At 42.1% G+C, this 15,870-nt stretch overlaps 1 protein-coding gene and 1 long non-coding RNA gene across 5 annotated transcripts in view; one reads left to right on the forward strand and one right to left on the reverse strand.

Moving 5' to 3' along the window:
• Positions 1-1,620: 1,620 nt before the first annotated feature.
• Positions 1,621-15,870, forward strand: part of LOC110499354 — a 42,504-nt gene continuing 28,254 nt past the window's right edge. The window contains exons 1-3 of one of the 3 annotated variants that reach the window (XR_005037985.1): positions 1,621-2,008; positions 2,093-2,218; positions 15,631-15,749. This is a non-coding gene — a long non-coding RNA (uncharacterized LOC110499354). Of the gene's footprint in view, positions 2,219-15,630; positions 15,750-15,870 lie in introns of all 3 variants that reach the window. The other 2 variants (XR_005037986.1, XR_005037984.1) reach the window with 2 other exon arrangements.
• LOC110499355 (tripartite motif-containing protein 35) lies at positions 2,375-12,939 on the reverse strand. 2 transcript variants are annotated; one of them, XM_036956219.1, is made up of 8 exons: positions 12,314-12,939; positions 7,195-7,277; positions 4,805-6,914; positions 3,965-4,060; positions 3,614-3,844; positions 3,496-3,518; positions 3,294-3,412; positions 2,375-3,153 (listed from the first exon to the last, which is right to left on the reverse strand). In XM_036956219.1, exons 3-8 carry the CDS (start codon positions 5,207-5,209, stop codon positions 2,612-2,614), a joined length of 1,416 nt encoding a protein of 471 aa, XP_036812114.1. In that variant the 5' UTR covers positions 5,210-6,914; positions 7,195-7,277; positions 12,314-12,939; the 3' UTR covers positions 2,375-2,611. The 2 variants fall into 2 exon arrangements, with proteins under 2 accessions (XP_036812114.1, XP_036812113.1); XM_036956218.1 differs by lacking the exon at positions 12,314-12,939 and having other exon boundaries at positions 7,195-7,527.

Consider the following 15,870-nt stretch of genomic DNA (forward strand, 5'->3'; position numbering starts at 1 on the left):
CTTCTCTCCACACAATTAAATGAACACTTCTGGTTTAAATCCAGCACCGGCTTGGCTCAATTTAGCCTGGCTCTGCACAGCTCACTGTGTCTAACCCTCCACTTCATCTCTTCCTGCTCTGTGGTGAAACCATCCCAATACCAACACTACAACAGAACCTGAAGGTCCCTGGAACCCTAATCTCTGTCTGACAGAGAGAGGGGGGAGAAAAGGAGAGAGAAATAGATGGAGGGGGTTGAGAGAGGGGTACTGTGCAAAAGAAGAGAGAAGGAGTGTGTGCTCTGTTCTTCCCAGTCCTTGCCATGATGCTTGGTTGAATGGGTCTAATCTAGCATGTCTACATTTAACAAACTGTGTCTGGAGAACCCATTCTAAATAAAAACCCTGAGTTACATTCAAATCTAATCTATATTGTCACGTTCGTTGAACACAACAGGTGTAGTAGACCTTACTGTGAAATGGTTACTGACAAGCATTTAACCAACAATGCAGTTTTGAGAAAATACCTAATAAAGTAAGAGAGAAGAATAAGAAATAATCAACGAGCAGCAGTCAATAACAATAGTGGGACTTTATACAGGGGGTACCTGTACAGAGTCAATGTGTCAGTGTGCGGGGGGCACCGGTGTCGAGGTAATTCAGGTAATATGTACATGTAGGTAGAGTTATTTAAGTGACTATGCATTGATAATAACAGAGAGTAGCAGCAGCTTAGAAGAGGTGGGGGGCAACACCTGTGTTTGACGTGGTAACTATGTACAGTAGTGAACATTGGTATGTCCAGCACGGTCCCTGCTGTCCTGTTGTGCATTTACAGGACCTGAGAGAGAGAGAGAGAGAGAACCTGCAATACTTACAATACACAATACAACACAGATGTCCACAATGTATACTTACCATACCAAACATGTAACGACTCAGACACCATAATGACTCACGCGTTTAATGACTCTGGTTTCAGGTCATCTTTACAGAAGGCTGATCTTTTGTATCTCAAGTCCTCCATCTGGTGGTTAACAATTCAACTGCACTCAGTCACTACAGACCAGACACCAGTTCCAGCATGCAGTTTAGCAGACAACTAAATTCACTAAATACCTGTAAATAAATGAAACTCTCAAACATGTACATTAAATATTAAATATTACCAGATGATCAGTATTTCACACAACCAATAACAACAACATGAAATAAAGAGGTTTCTTTGATGATCTTTTAATGTCAGTTTGTTTCACATCTTCACATCAGCACCAATAATGACAGACGTTGTGTTATACCTGGTGTCATCCCAGACCCAGTAGCCTGTAGAACATTCACTGATAACAGTTTAACACAGAGCTCTGTAGCTCAATAGTCAGATCAATATCATGTCCTTGTTTCATGTTGTAATGCTGCAGACACTGTCAGGGACATAGACAGGTAAACGTTGACACTAGAAAAGGACATTCTGACAAGGATTCAAGTTATTCACAATTACACTAAAGTCAGTAGTTAATATTAGAAGATATGGTTGATCTAGTCAGGATTCAGAGGTCAATATATTTGAATGTTAAAATATGTAGAAACAGAGTACCAATGCAGATGAGCCTATACATGTAACACAACTTTAGAAGAAATGACATCGATATTGTAACACAGATTGCATTAAAAGACAATTGTAACATTATCAAAACTAAGAACATAAAAATGAATAATACATAAAATATTGAATAAAACATGAGTCGATGCAAATAACAGAATAAAACAATGTGATCACTAAGACACATAGTAGTTGTACTCTGATGAAGTAAAACACAAAGAAAAGTCTTCAAGTGTAAAACGTAGTTTAATTAGAGAGAAAATCAGTGTTGTAAATAAAGACTTTGTCTACAGAAACAAAATCCTAATAAACAGTGAGTTCACCAGTAGTAATAACACTATACCTTCAGATACTCCTAGACCTTGGACCTCTCACTCACATCTAGGGCCCAGAGGTTTTCCTTAACCCAGCCACATTTAGGGTCCAGAGGTTTTCCTTAACATGTGAACCAACCACATCTAGGGCCCAGAGGTTTTTCTTAACTGGTGAACCAACCACATCTAGGGCCCAGAGGTTTTCCTTAACATGTGAACCAACCACATCTAGGGCCCAGAGGTTTTCCTTAACATGTGAACCAACCACATCTAGGGCCCAGAGGTTTTCCTTAACATGTGACCCAACCACACCTTGGGCCCAGAGGTTTTCCTTAAGATGGGACCTGACCAGGAACCACCCTAGTCATAGCCCTAAATGTATTACATTTAGAATTGTTCTACAAACACAATTAGTTGCTCCACATTAACAAACATTAACTCAGCATTGCAATGAAAAATATAATATGTACAGAGGGATCTGTTTGCAGAACAAGAGTTTTATTAACAAAAAGTAAACATATGAGTTTGCATTACAGAACAATTATTTTGTAGTTTTACACATCATTTCATGCAATTCTACACAACATAATCAATTGGGGCTCCCTGGAGGTCAGGGCCCCTGGGCACGTACCCTGCATGCAAGGTTAGTAATTCGGTCATGATGAATAGTTTAGATAGCTGGCTAGATTAACTAGACTAATTAACCAATACAGCATGTTTAACTGACATGTGCTGATACCTCTGATTGGCAGATCTGTACACCAGTGCTTTTGGCATCACCAGCTGATCCAATAGAGAAGTACGGGTAGAGAGTCTCAGTGAATGTGTCTTTATGAGTGTAGATGAGTGTCATGTCTTTGGAGTCGTAGAAGGACACCTCCCCCTGGTCGTAGTCCAGCTGAACTCTGATCCTCTGGGGTTTCTTCTTCAGGAGGACGGTCTCTCCCTTTCCATTAATATACTTACCACTCCTCTGCAGTATAGCCCAGAATCCATACTTTGGTGATATATAAACATCCCCCTTCCTGTCAACTGACTCTTTAGCCACGCCCAGGTTCCAGTCAGGATGATCCCCCACCTCCACCTCCCAGCTGTGTTTACCTGAGCTGAACCCCTTAGAGCCCAGAATAGTTGCATACTTCATGAATCTCTCTGGGTTGTCAGGGAGCTGCTGCTTTGGGCCAGTTTGACTCACACTGGTCAGATCATCAGACAGACAGAGCCAGGAGGATGCAGTGTTGGGGTCCAGAATCACAGGAGCTTCAGAACAAAGAGATATTCCACACATTATACCATGTAGTCTCTTTTCATATACACTAACAATACTACTTCAAATAGAGTACTTAATTAAATCTATCTTACATTATTCTAGATCATGTCCTCTCCTATCCAGTACTCACTGTGTTTGATGATCTCCTTCATCTTCTCCCAGACTCTGAACTTCAGGTTTCCCAGGTGTTTGGCCACGTCTATCAGCCCCCCTGACACCAGCTGTGGATCTGGCATTGTGCACTGGGCTCTGGAATAACATTCAGGAGTCAGAACGTATGTGGGGTTGGGTTCACAACCACAGAGAAGAGAGACGAGTAGCAGATCACTTACCTTACCTTCATGGTCTTGAAGTTCTGTAAAGTAGAGTATATAGTCATCAATATCATTGATTCATCAATACATCTTTGAGTTAATTTATAATGTATGTCTGAGAGAGAGCCGTCCTTACCTGCAGGAATGAGATGTCTTCATCTTTCAGCTCCTCCTCTATGGCTCTGATTGTGTCTGAAAGTGATGATATCTCTCTGTAGATCTGCTCAATCTTCTCCTTCATCTTCTGACTCTTCTGCTTCTCTTCCTCTTTCAGAGCAGCTATCCTGGCCTCCTCTTCCTCTCGTAGAAACTGGTGAAGTTTCTCAAACTCCTCCTTAATCTGCTTCTCTGTGTGCTGGGCCTGGCTCTGGAGACAGTGAGAAGAATATATCATTCTACAATTCTTATCAGAATTAAATCCTACATGTAGGCTACAATTGAAACAATACATGCTGTACTATTGTAACTTTACATAATTTATACGAACCTTAATGTGCACTGCTGTTTGATCACAGGTTTGTTTAACTTTATTAAAGACCTTCAGCTTCTCCTGTAAGGGCTTCAGGTCAGTCTGGAGTTCCTCCTGGAATGAGACAGAACCTCACTGAGGGGACAACCTCTGGACTCACTTTATAGGAGAGAACGTGTCTTCACAGCAACTTAACGTTTTTATGTCATGAATCGTGTTCTGGAGGCAGCTCTACGGAGTGGTCACTAGCTGGCACAGCCACAACGTCATAAAATCTGATTTTAAACCTAACCCTAACCTTAACCACACTGCTAACTATAATGTCTAACCTTAACCACACTGATTACTCTAATGTCTAACCTTAACCACACTGCTAACTATAATGTCTAACCTTAACCACACTGATTACTCTAATGTCTAACCTTAACCTCAAACTAAGACCAAAAAGCAAATGTTTATTTTAATACATTTTTAAAACATAGCCAATTTTGCCATTGCAGCTGGCTCATCTAGTGGAAATCACTCAGTTCTGCCTCCAGGGAAAGATTCATCTTTCATTGATGACAATGAAAGTAAACCTGTAACAGTATATCTCTACCACTGTAGAGACATTTGTTTTAAGTTTCACGGTCAGAGATACACTATACGTTTTCACTCAGGATCTCACACTTCAATTTCATACCAAACAGTGATTTATTATGTATCAGAATCTGAAATTCACAATTATTCAGTCAACACAATGTGTAGAACATCTATTATCTAAATGAGTCAGACTCATTAATAAAACATTGATAACTTCATGTTCCATAGTTTGAGTATTGCTGTATCACATATTTTCTATCAGAATCTTCCTCCTACCTTGTGATCCTGTACAGCCTCATCTACAGGGATGCAGTCATGATTTTTATGTTTCCTTGAGACCTGACACACCAAACAGATGGGCTCTTTATCCTCCAGACAGAACAGACTGAGTTTCTCACTGTGTAGACTGCAGAGCACCTTGGACCCTGTGGTTGGATCTGTCTGTCTCCTTTCCCGTAAGGCCTCACACAGGTTCAATAGAGAAAGGTTTATAAGGGGATGATCCTTAGACGATCGTCTCCTGCAAACTGGACATTCCCGAGATTCCTCGTCTTTCCAGCATTCCTTTAGACAGGCTTGGCAGAAGCTGTGGCTGCATGGCAAAATGACAGGATCCTTAAAGATGTCAAGGCACACCGTACAGGAGAAATCCTCCTCTGGGAGAGATGAACTAGAAGCCATTTTCTCACACGGTGTCACTCCCTGTTCTGGTATGAGATCTGAAAGTTAATTTCACTTTCACTTTTAAAACGTCCTCTCTTAAACGGACACGTTATTCAAAGCAAGTGAAGATGCATGTAAAGTTCACCGTCTTGATGATATTACCTTGTATTGGTTGGTTTAGCACCCTGATATTTCAGAACAATCTAAATAAAATCCCAGTGTTGTTGTGTGTCAGACAGACATGAGTCCTGGAGAGTTATTAAAGTTACAGCACTGAGATGAACTTTAGTCATCATGGACTCGGGGGTGGAGTTTCAAGTCTCTGGTCCTGTTTAAATATTTAACATCCAACATTTAAAATATGTTTTATTTCTCTAACTATAAATATTATTTTTTACCCCCACAACACGGCTAGAACATTTTCAAAATAATACTTATATTTGTAGACCATTGCATAACACAGCAAATGGTCAAATCAACCATTTAAATTGACTTTCTAGTCTACTTTTGTCTAAAAACAGCTAAATAGAAAAAGCACTACAATTTTAAATACTTTGTCCCCTGATTGAGGCTTGTAGATATTTTCCAAGTGGAAACAATGTCACCTTCAAAACAGATTTATAAAATATGAGCCACAAGTCAGTTTTTAACAATAATGTCTGACAAGACTTGTTGCAGCCAACTATCCCTTTAACATAAGAGGAATGTAGTGCTGGTTTCTCATCAGTTCATAGCTGGGAGAACTAGAACAAACAAACATAAATTCACATTAATGACAGTTCTACTTCATCCATCAACAGAGTAATGATTCTGTACAAAACCTTGACTTGATGACAGCTCTCCTTATACAGATACTCTGAAGTCTCCCACCTCAGAAATGCTCACTGGATTCCATTCAGATTCTTCTGGCACAAAATTGCTGCTGTTGTTTAGCACCGTAGACATAGATAGAGGACTCATCATGGGTATCACCCCTTGGGCATTGCCATCATCCACCATTTTAAAATAGGAATCCCCACCCAGTTGACTACTTGACCCTGGGTTGTAGCCTCAATTCTCAATGCTGTCAGACGCTATAATGACACCGATATAAAGATGAGTCCTCTATCAATCTCTATGTTTAGCAGCCAGGTGGATGGCCCATGTTAGAGGAGATACCAAAAACACAATGTAAGTTAAATGTGTTGTGCTAGTGAAGATATGAGCTGTGTAAATGCAATGTGTTGTTACCATTTACAACCTGCAGGGTTTATGGCAGCAGCCATGTCCTCTGAAGGACAATATCCATCATCTTCATCATCTTCAGACACATTGTCCCATTTTCTCGATCAAGGCAGACAGACACATTATTTGGATAAATATGTATGACCAGTTAGCAGGGTTCAGTCCATGACAGAATATTCTGATTCTCTTTGTCCACAGTTTGTAGAGTCCATTCATCCTACTGTTGACCAATAGGATAGAGACGTTGTACCCTTGATGAGCCAATCCTAAATTTCCACTGGGGAGGGTAGAAAGTGTGTGTGTGTGTTAGTCCAGTCTGAGAGCCTCTCTGTGCTGTTATGTTCTCCTAGATGTCCTCCTGTGTTGGGGAGAAGAGAGCTGCTAGTGATCCAGTCTCACTGGGCTCCACAATGTCCCTTTTCTCCAGCTTGGGCTTCTTAAAGAGAGACCGAAGATTTCTGATATGTACCTCCTTTTTAAATTGCTGGCCCAGATCTTTCTGTGGAGAGGAGAGATCAAATACAGTTACAATCTGTCTGGATTGAATGGTTGTTTTATTATATCTGAGTGTACAGGACCTATTTAATTAAACTTATATGAAAAATCCTACTAGCACTCTCCAATAAAGTATAACTTATATCCTATTAGTAATATCCACTTCAACAGTCACAATGGACACATTTCAGACGTTATTTTGTTTTTAAATAATTCTAGGTCTTCTCTGGAGAAAACATAAAAGTGGAATAACACCCCCATCTATTGGTGGGAGGTTGTATTACCCAGACAGTGCCAGTGATGAGGTTCTTGATCTGGTCCTTCCTCTTCTTCTCTCCCACCTTGTGGGCGGAGCTGGGCTCCAGCACTGAGAATTGGAGTGAGGGTTGCATTTAGTTCCATTAAAGTTTGGCTCCTAGCTCCAACACACTTCCTGGAGAATCTTGAAGACTGATGACATCGTTGACTAATCTTTCCTTATCTCATCTAGGCCCAGTGGCCGCCTGTAAATACTTCCTGGTTCAGTATACCTTTGGGGGAGCCCATTTCATACACATCACCGGTCTCACACACATACAACGTGCACACACACACCACCAGTCTCACACACACACACACACATACAACGTGCACACACACACACCACCAGTCTCACACACACACACCTACACCGTGCACACACACACCACCAGTCTCACACACACACACACACCACCAGTCACACACAGCACCGGTCCACAACTCTATATCTCAGCAGCAGAGAAGAATAAACAGTGAAAAAGTCATTATATTTATTCCTGCCTCCTGTTGAGTTCCCAGGACTAGACAGAGATGAGGAGGGAAGGAAAGCAGATTGTATGTTGAAAGACCTGGTTTGAATTGAGCATAATTATTATTATTAATGTTATTATTACCATTAGTCATATTATTATTGTTATTATAATTAATATGAGTAATATTATTGTTATTACTATTATTAATATTTTTAATGTTATTATTATTATAACTTGTAGTAATGTTATTATTGATAATATTATTATTACCTGAAATGGAATCTGAGAGTGGGATGGATTAAAATCAAACACACTCACCTGATGCTCACACAAGAACAGATGACAACACACATGTTCAAATGTACATATAAACAGCTACACAAATGTGCACATAAATCCACATGCTAACACACATGGTGCATTTAAGAAACACACACACTCCTATGTGTTGGGTAGAGAGCCAGAGAAGCAGTGATTGTAGCTGCAGAGCCATTTGTTGTGGACCTGTTTGGGCTGCAGGACAGAGGAGAGGACACAGTGATGGAGGTAGAGCTCAGAGATCCTCACTGTGGGGACAAGCTGCTCATTTCAGTAACAACACCTGTTTCCTCAATGAACACTGATCCTCATTAGAAACAAAGCAGAGCAGACCCCCAACCTTCAACCTTAAAACCAGTACTGTGTCACGTCTGTCCATCTGCCTGTCAGTCTGTCTGTCTGCCACAAAACACAGTTTAATGGGTTGATCGTGCTGTTAACTCTGTTGGTTAAATGTCCCTGTAAATTCCACCAGATCTCACCAGGTACAGTATGACAGGCAGGTAGCTAGAGGTCTAGTTGAGAGTGTGAGCATAACCAGATTCCACAGCATATGGAAGTGACAGCCGTGAGAGTCACAGGCCAGGAGAGAAGAGAGGGATGTAGAAGACAGAGAGTCGTAAGGATACAGAGAGTGATAGAGAGGATGTATGAAGAGACAAAGCTGTCCAATAGAGAGAGGAGCAATATGCAGAGAGAGAGAGAGAAGAGAGAGAAGAAAGAGAGAGAGAGAGAGAAGAAAGAGAGAGAGGGGGGGGGAATCAGATAGGAACCAGGCTGGAGTTTCTTCCCCTCTCTCTCCCTCTTTCCTTCAAATGCTGCTTTCATTGTCTCTCTTGGTGAGGGACGAGGTGAAGGTCTGTCGTGTGTGGAGGTTAAACACCATAACATTATTTACAGATCTCATTCTGTCTGGTCAGGCCTCAGGGCACTCAGTACTGATACGGAGAAGTAAAAATTCCCACACAATGACACTTCAACAGACCACACATACTATGTGAATCACACACTCTGACTCCTGTATTGACTTTAATATCTCATTCATCCCCATAGAGTCGATTGAGTCAATCTGCGCAGCATGTAAATAAAACACTGTCTCAACTCCTACCGAAGGTGGCTCTTCTTCCTGTTCGGGTGGCGCTCGGGGGTCGTCGTCACCGGCCTACTAGCTGCCACGATCTCTTTTTCCTTTTCTGTTGGTTTGGTCTGATTTGTTTCACCTGTTTCTTGTTTAGATGTTTAGTTTGGCTATTTAAGTCGGTAGGCCGCCTGCTGTTCATGTGTTTGGCTATTTAAGTTGGTAGGCCCACCTGCTCTTCGTGTGTTTGGCTATTTAAGTTGGTAGGCCCACCTGCTCTTCGTGTGTTTGGCTATTTAAGTTGGTAGGCCCGCCTGCTCTTCGTGTGTTTGGCTATTTAAGTTGGTAGGCCCTCCTGCTCTTCGGGTGTTTGGCTATTTAAGTTGGTAGGCCGCTTGCTCTTCGTGTGGGCTTGTAATTCCCACTTTGTATGTGTGGTAGTTCATTCTTGGTTTCGTTCCTATGTTGGGCATTTGTTTTATGACGCTCAGTTGGATTGTATTTACTATGTGGCCCTGTGCTTAATAAATTCACAACTTTCTGCCTCCTGCACCTGACTCCGCACCCACTACGCCTAAGATCGTCACAACCCCATAAAAATCTGTCAGTTTAAACTAGAGAGATCAGGGTTTTTCATTGGATGAATCTCAATCCACCGTATCCATATCCGTCCCCTGACGTCTGTAGCGTCCAAATGGTTTGATCTACAAACTATGGAAAGAGGAGACTCTCACAAACACGATGGTGGTCTCCATTTTGTCAGGGGACTCGTCTGAAGTCGGAACTGTGGATTTGTCAACTGTCTGAGCTGATGTGTGTTTTGACTGGAGAGTTGTATTGTGCTGAACGAGGTCCAGTCATTCCTTTCCATCATCAGCTCTTTGCCACTAGAGAGTCTATAGTGTTATCAGAGCTGTCTAGTAGCCAGGGCTGGATCTATACATCCATTAGCGATACAACACACATTACAGAGAGACAAGCTACTACAGAAGCAGAGAGAGGGAAGGACATGTATGAAAGTTGTAGCGTGTGTGTAGTGTGTTGTGTGTGTGTAGTGTTTGTATGTGTGCATTTACAACAATACCAAATATGTAAAGTCTCAATACTTGTTGACTTGCCTCAGGCCTTTACACACTAATGGTATAGTTTAAGTACGAGTGGTGTCTGTGAGTGGGACTATGAATGGACGACAGGCTGAAGACATCCTAACCATGGCAGGAGAAGGTGTGTGTAGCATGGTGTGATTTTAACACTTGGAGCTGAGCTGAGTTGAGGCTCATCACAGTTCAGAGGTCAGGGCTGATCTAAAGCCACAGTGACAAGTGCAACTGGGATACTGCAGTCAGTCTCAACACCTCCTTCAGATCACACACCCACACTGTCAACACACACACACGCCTTCCAGCCACCAATACACCCACATACACACTTCCCCAAAATCACCCCTGCAGTCCAGGATTGTCCAATAAACCTTGTTCAGACAGGCTGCCCCCCCAACCTCCTTCACTCCTTCCCTCCTTAGCTCTCCTCTCTTCCCCCTCTCCTCCTTTCCTCCTCTCCTCTTCAAGTCAATGTAAAGGCCTGTACTCTGCCCAGTAGCTGTCTACTCCAATTCTACACTAATATCAGCCTTAGTGGTACTTGTTCAATCACCTTGATGAATTCCCCTTTACAACGGTCCTGGAGTATGGAGAGTTTCTATTGTTAACTGACGTCTCCATGGAGACCAATAACCTTCTACATGACACACACACACACACACACACACACACACACACACACACACACACACACACACACACACACACACACACACACACACACACACACACACACACACACACACACACAGAACTTGAAATGCTTGACTTCCTAAGAAAATAATCTACATGACACAGGCACAGACAGACAACTCACACGTCTAACCGCCAAAGAGGTAACCTCTACTTGATACATCAAACAGAAGTATTTAGAGATGAACAGAAATCCTTCCTATTTAGCCAGAGTGTTTGAGGCATGAAATCACATTCCAAATCCCAGGTAGAACAACTAGTATACCTGACCTACAGATGCATTAACTAAGTGGAACACACAAAACCCCCTTCAGTTGAACTCCACTCTCAGTGTGAACGGCCACTCATGTAAAAGACAACCATTAAATCACCACGAATGTGTGAAGAAACAATCAGTCCTGAAACACACTTCTGGTACAAAATGTGTTCCTCGAAATGAAATATGGAATGTATGAAATATACAGTCAGTTCTGACACAAGTTTCTCTCCTCTGCTCTCCTCCATTCCCACACATTTTATTCATCTGAGCTATTCTAAAAGCTGAGATAAAACAATCTTTCTCCTCTCCTCTCCTCTCTTCCTCTCCTCTCTTCCTCTCCACTCCTCTCCTCTCCTCCTCTCCTCCACGTCTCTCCTCCTCCACTCCTCTCCTCTCCTCCACTTCTCTCCTCTCCTCTCCTCTCCTCTGAGGGTCAGTAAGAGTGAGGGAGGGCCAGTGCGGGTGAGGGGAAGAGAGTGAGGGAGAGACAGAGGGAGAGAGAGAGAGGGGGGGGGAGAAACAGAAAGAAACAGAGAGAGAGAGAGGATCTAGTATGCTAAATTACCATCAGAATGTAGGCTAACATTTCTTTACACCTAGTCTAGAGGGAGGAATGATTTATTGATAATTTTGCAATCAAGAAGATGCAAGTATGCAGTGAAATTCAGCTTGAATATAGAAATTCAAAACCACCACATCAACTAGACATTTACTGATAGAATCATCTCACAGTAAAATGTATTCATATTAGACAGGACATACACTCATAAGATCAACTGTTCATTGTATTCATTGTATTAACCTGAACTTAACCACTTGAGCATTTCATGAATTTCATTAATGCTCTAGTCCACATTTTACTGTCAGAATGTATAGACACACACACAGTGCCGGTGGTAGGTATGTAAATTATGGACATGTGAACAGCATGCATCTGCTCCTGTTCTTTCCAGTCACAACTATTTATACCTGACTGGAATGTCACTACACACACACACACACACACACACACACACACACACACACACACACACACACACACACACACACACACACACACACACACACACACACACACACACACACACACACACACACACACACGCACACACACACACGCACACACACACACACACACACGGTATAACACACACACGGTATAACACAGAAGTAGACACTCACATTCTCTCTGTGTTGCGAGGTATATTCCGGGGCATGGTTTTGATGCCCAGCCCATGGCAGTCAACTGTGGTGCCAGTGCAGGTGCACAGGGCAGGGCATGTGCTGGCATAGCCTGTCACCAGGGCACAGAGAACCAGCACACACACCAGGTACCCAGGTAACCTCCCCATGCCTGCCCCAGAACAAGCTCCTCTCCCGGGCATGATCTCCATCTCTGCAGCCTCCTGCTTCTCAAATCCTGGCTCCAAAAAAGCCTTATTTTCTCTTTCCTTCTCCCACTTTCTCCTTCTCTCTTCAAAAAGTTCTACTACACAGTGAGGTTTTCTACAATCAGTGTGTAGCCTCTTGTAGTATGGGAAAGAAATCTAACTGTTTCAACATAAAATGGGACTACAAATAAGTCCTCAGTTGGTGAGCAAAGAAGGTTAGAGGATTTAAATGTGCTGCAGTCTCATATTTCTTCTCCTGTTGGTGTTTTCTGAAAGGCTTGATTATCTTCTCTTGTTCTGTCCTTGCAAAGGGAACTATCCTCCTCTCTCTTCTCTTTGTGGAGTTGTTCTGTTCTGCACTTGTTGGCTCACGTCTCTCTCTGTCCTGCTCTACTCTGCTTGTCTGATGATGGGGGAATGGGGAAAGAACAGAATGAAAAAGTCTCTCTCTCTCCTACACACACAGCAGTCATCCATCACTAGGATCTACTAATAGCAGACCCCTGACTCCACCCCTCCCCCACATATCCTCCCTCCCTCCTCACATAACACCTCCCTTCAGAACCCTGCCTGAACTCTCTCATTCTCTCTCTCTCACACACTATCTCTCATTCGGTCTCATTCTGTCTTCTAGTCTCTCAATTTCTCTTTTATTCTCACAACTCTCTCTCTCTGTACTTTATTCTGTTTCATTCTCTCCCTCCTGTCTATTCTCGCTCTCTGTTCTTTATTCTGTTTCATTCTCTCCCTCCTGTCTATTCTCTCTCTCTGTCCTTTACTCTGATTCATTCTCTCCCTCCGGTCTATTCTCTCTCTCCCAGACTTGCCTCCATGCAGCGCCTACAGAGCAGAGAGCATTAACCTCAACTTCTGTCCCCAGCATCACAAAGGAACAAAGGATTATGTGTGTGTGTGTGTGTGTGTGTTTGTGTGTGTGTGTGTGTGTGTGTGTGTGTGTGTGTGTGTGTGTGTGTGTGTGTGTGTGTGTGTGTGTGTGTGTGTGTGTGTGTGTGTGTGTGTGTGTGTGTGTGTGTGTAAATACATAATTTAAATTTCTGACATCACCTGACAGGGACTTGGACATTAGTGGATTGTTGAAGTCCTTAGTGGTGGCTAAGAGGAGGTTAGTCTCCATCTTCTCTCCACACAATTAAATGAACACTTCTGGTTTAAATCCAGCACCGGCTTGGCTCAATTTAGCCTGGCTCTGCACAGCTCACTGTGTCTAACCCTCCACTTCATCTCTTCCTGCTCTGTGGTGAAACCATCCCAATACCAACACTACAACAGAACCTGAAGGTCCCTGGAACCCTAATCTCTGTCTGACAGAGAGAGGGGGGAGAAAAGGAGAGAGAAATAGATGGAGGGGGTTGAGAGAGGGGTACTGTGCAAAAGAAGAGAGAAGGAGTGTGTGCTCTGTTCTTCCCAGTCCTTGCCATGATGCTTGGTTGAATGGGTCTAATCTAGCATGTCTACATTTAACAAACTGTGTCTGGAGAACCCATTCTAAATAAAAACCCTGAGTTACATTCAAATCTAATCTATATTGTCACGTTCGTTGAACACAACAGGTGTAGTAGACCTTACTGTGAAATGGTTACTGACAAGCATTTAACCAACAATGCAGTTTTGAGAAAATACCTAATAAAGTAAGAGAGAAGAATAAGAAATAATCAACGAGCAGCAGTCAATAACAATAGTGGGACTTTATACAGGGGGTACCTGTACAGAGTCAATGTGTCAGTGTGCGGGGGGCACCGGTGTCGAGGTAATTCAGGTAATATGTACATGTAGGTAGAGTTATTTAAGTGACTATGCATTGATAATAACAGAGAGTAGCAGCAGCTTAGAAGAGGTGGGGGGCAACACCTGTGTTTGACGTGGTAACTATGTACAGTAGTGAACATTGGTATGTCCAGCACGGTCCCTGCTGTCCTGTTGTGCATTTACAGGACCTGAGAGAGAGAGAGAGAGAGAACCTGCAATACTTACAATACACAATACAACACAGATGTCCACAATGTATACTTACCATACCAAACATGTAACGACTCAGACACCATAATGACTCACGCGTTTAATGACTCTGGTTTCAGGTCATCTTTACAGAAGGCTGATCTTTTGTATCTCAAGTCCTCCATCTGGTGGTTAACAATTCAACTGCACTCAGTCACTACAGACCAGACACCAGTTCCAGCATGCAGTTTAGCAGACAACTAAATTCACTAAATACCTGTAAATAAATGAAACTCTCAAACATGTACATTAAATATTAAATATTACCAGATGATCAGTATTTCACACAACCAATAACAACAACATGAAATAAAGAGGTTTCTTTGATGATCTTTTAATGTCAGTTTGTTTCACATCTTCACATCAGCACCAATAATGACAGACGTTGTGTTATACCTGGTGTCATCCCAGACCCAGTAGCCTGTAGAACATTCACTGATAACAGTTTAACACAGAGCTCTGTAGCTCAATAGTCAGATCAATATCATGTCCTTGTTTCATGTTGTAATGCTGCAGACACTGTCAGGGACATAGACAGGTAAACGTTGACACTAGAAAAGGACATTCTGACAAGGATTCAAGTTATTCACAATTACACTAAAGTCAGTAGTTAATATTAGAAGATATGGTTGATCTAGTCAGGATTCAGAGGTCAATATATTTGAATGTTAAAATATGTAGAAACAGAGTACCAATGCAGATGAGCCTATACATGTAACACAACTTTAGAAGAAATGACATCGATATTGTAACACAGATTGCATTAAAAGACAATTGTAACATTATCAAAACTAAGAACATAAAAATGAATAATACATAAAATATTGAATAAAACATGAGTCGATGCAAATAACAGAATAAAACAATGTGATCACTAAGACACATAGTAGTTGTACTCTGATGAAGTAAAACACAAAGAAAAGTCTTCAAGTGTAAAACGTAGTTTAATTAGAGAGAAAATCAGTGTTGTAAATAAAGACTTTGTCTACAGAAACAAAATCCTAATAAACAGTGAGTTCACCAGTAGTAATAACACTATACCTTCAGATACTCCTAGACCTTGGACCTCTCACTCACATCTAGGGCCCAGAGGTTTTCCTTAACCCAGCCACATTTAGGGTCCAGAGGTTTTCCTTAACATGTGAACCAACCACATCTAGGGCCCAGAGGTTTTTCTTAACTGGTGAACCAACCACATCTAGGGCCCAGAGGTTTTCCTTAACATGTGAACCAACCACATCTAGGGCCCAGAGGTTTTCCTTAACATGTGAACCAACCACATCTAGGGCCCAGAGGTTTTCCTTAACATGTGACCCAACCACACCTTGGGCC

The sequence above is a fragment of the Oncorhynchus mykiss genome, chromosome 20 (assembly GCF_013265735.2).
Source record: "Oncorhynchus mykiss isolate Arlee chromosome 20, USDA_OmykA_1.1, whole genome shotgun sequence".
Classification (NCBI taxonomy): domain Eukaryota; kingdom Metazoa; phylum Chordata; class Actinopteri; order Salmoniformes; family Salmonidae; genus Oncorhynchus; species Oncorhynchus mykiss.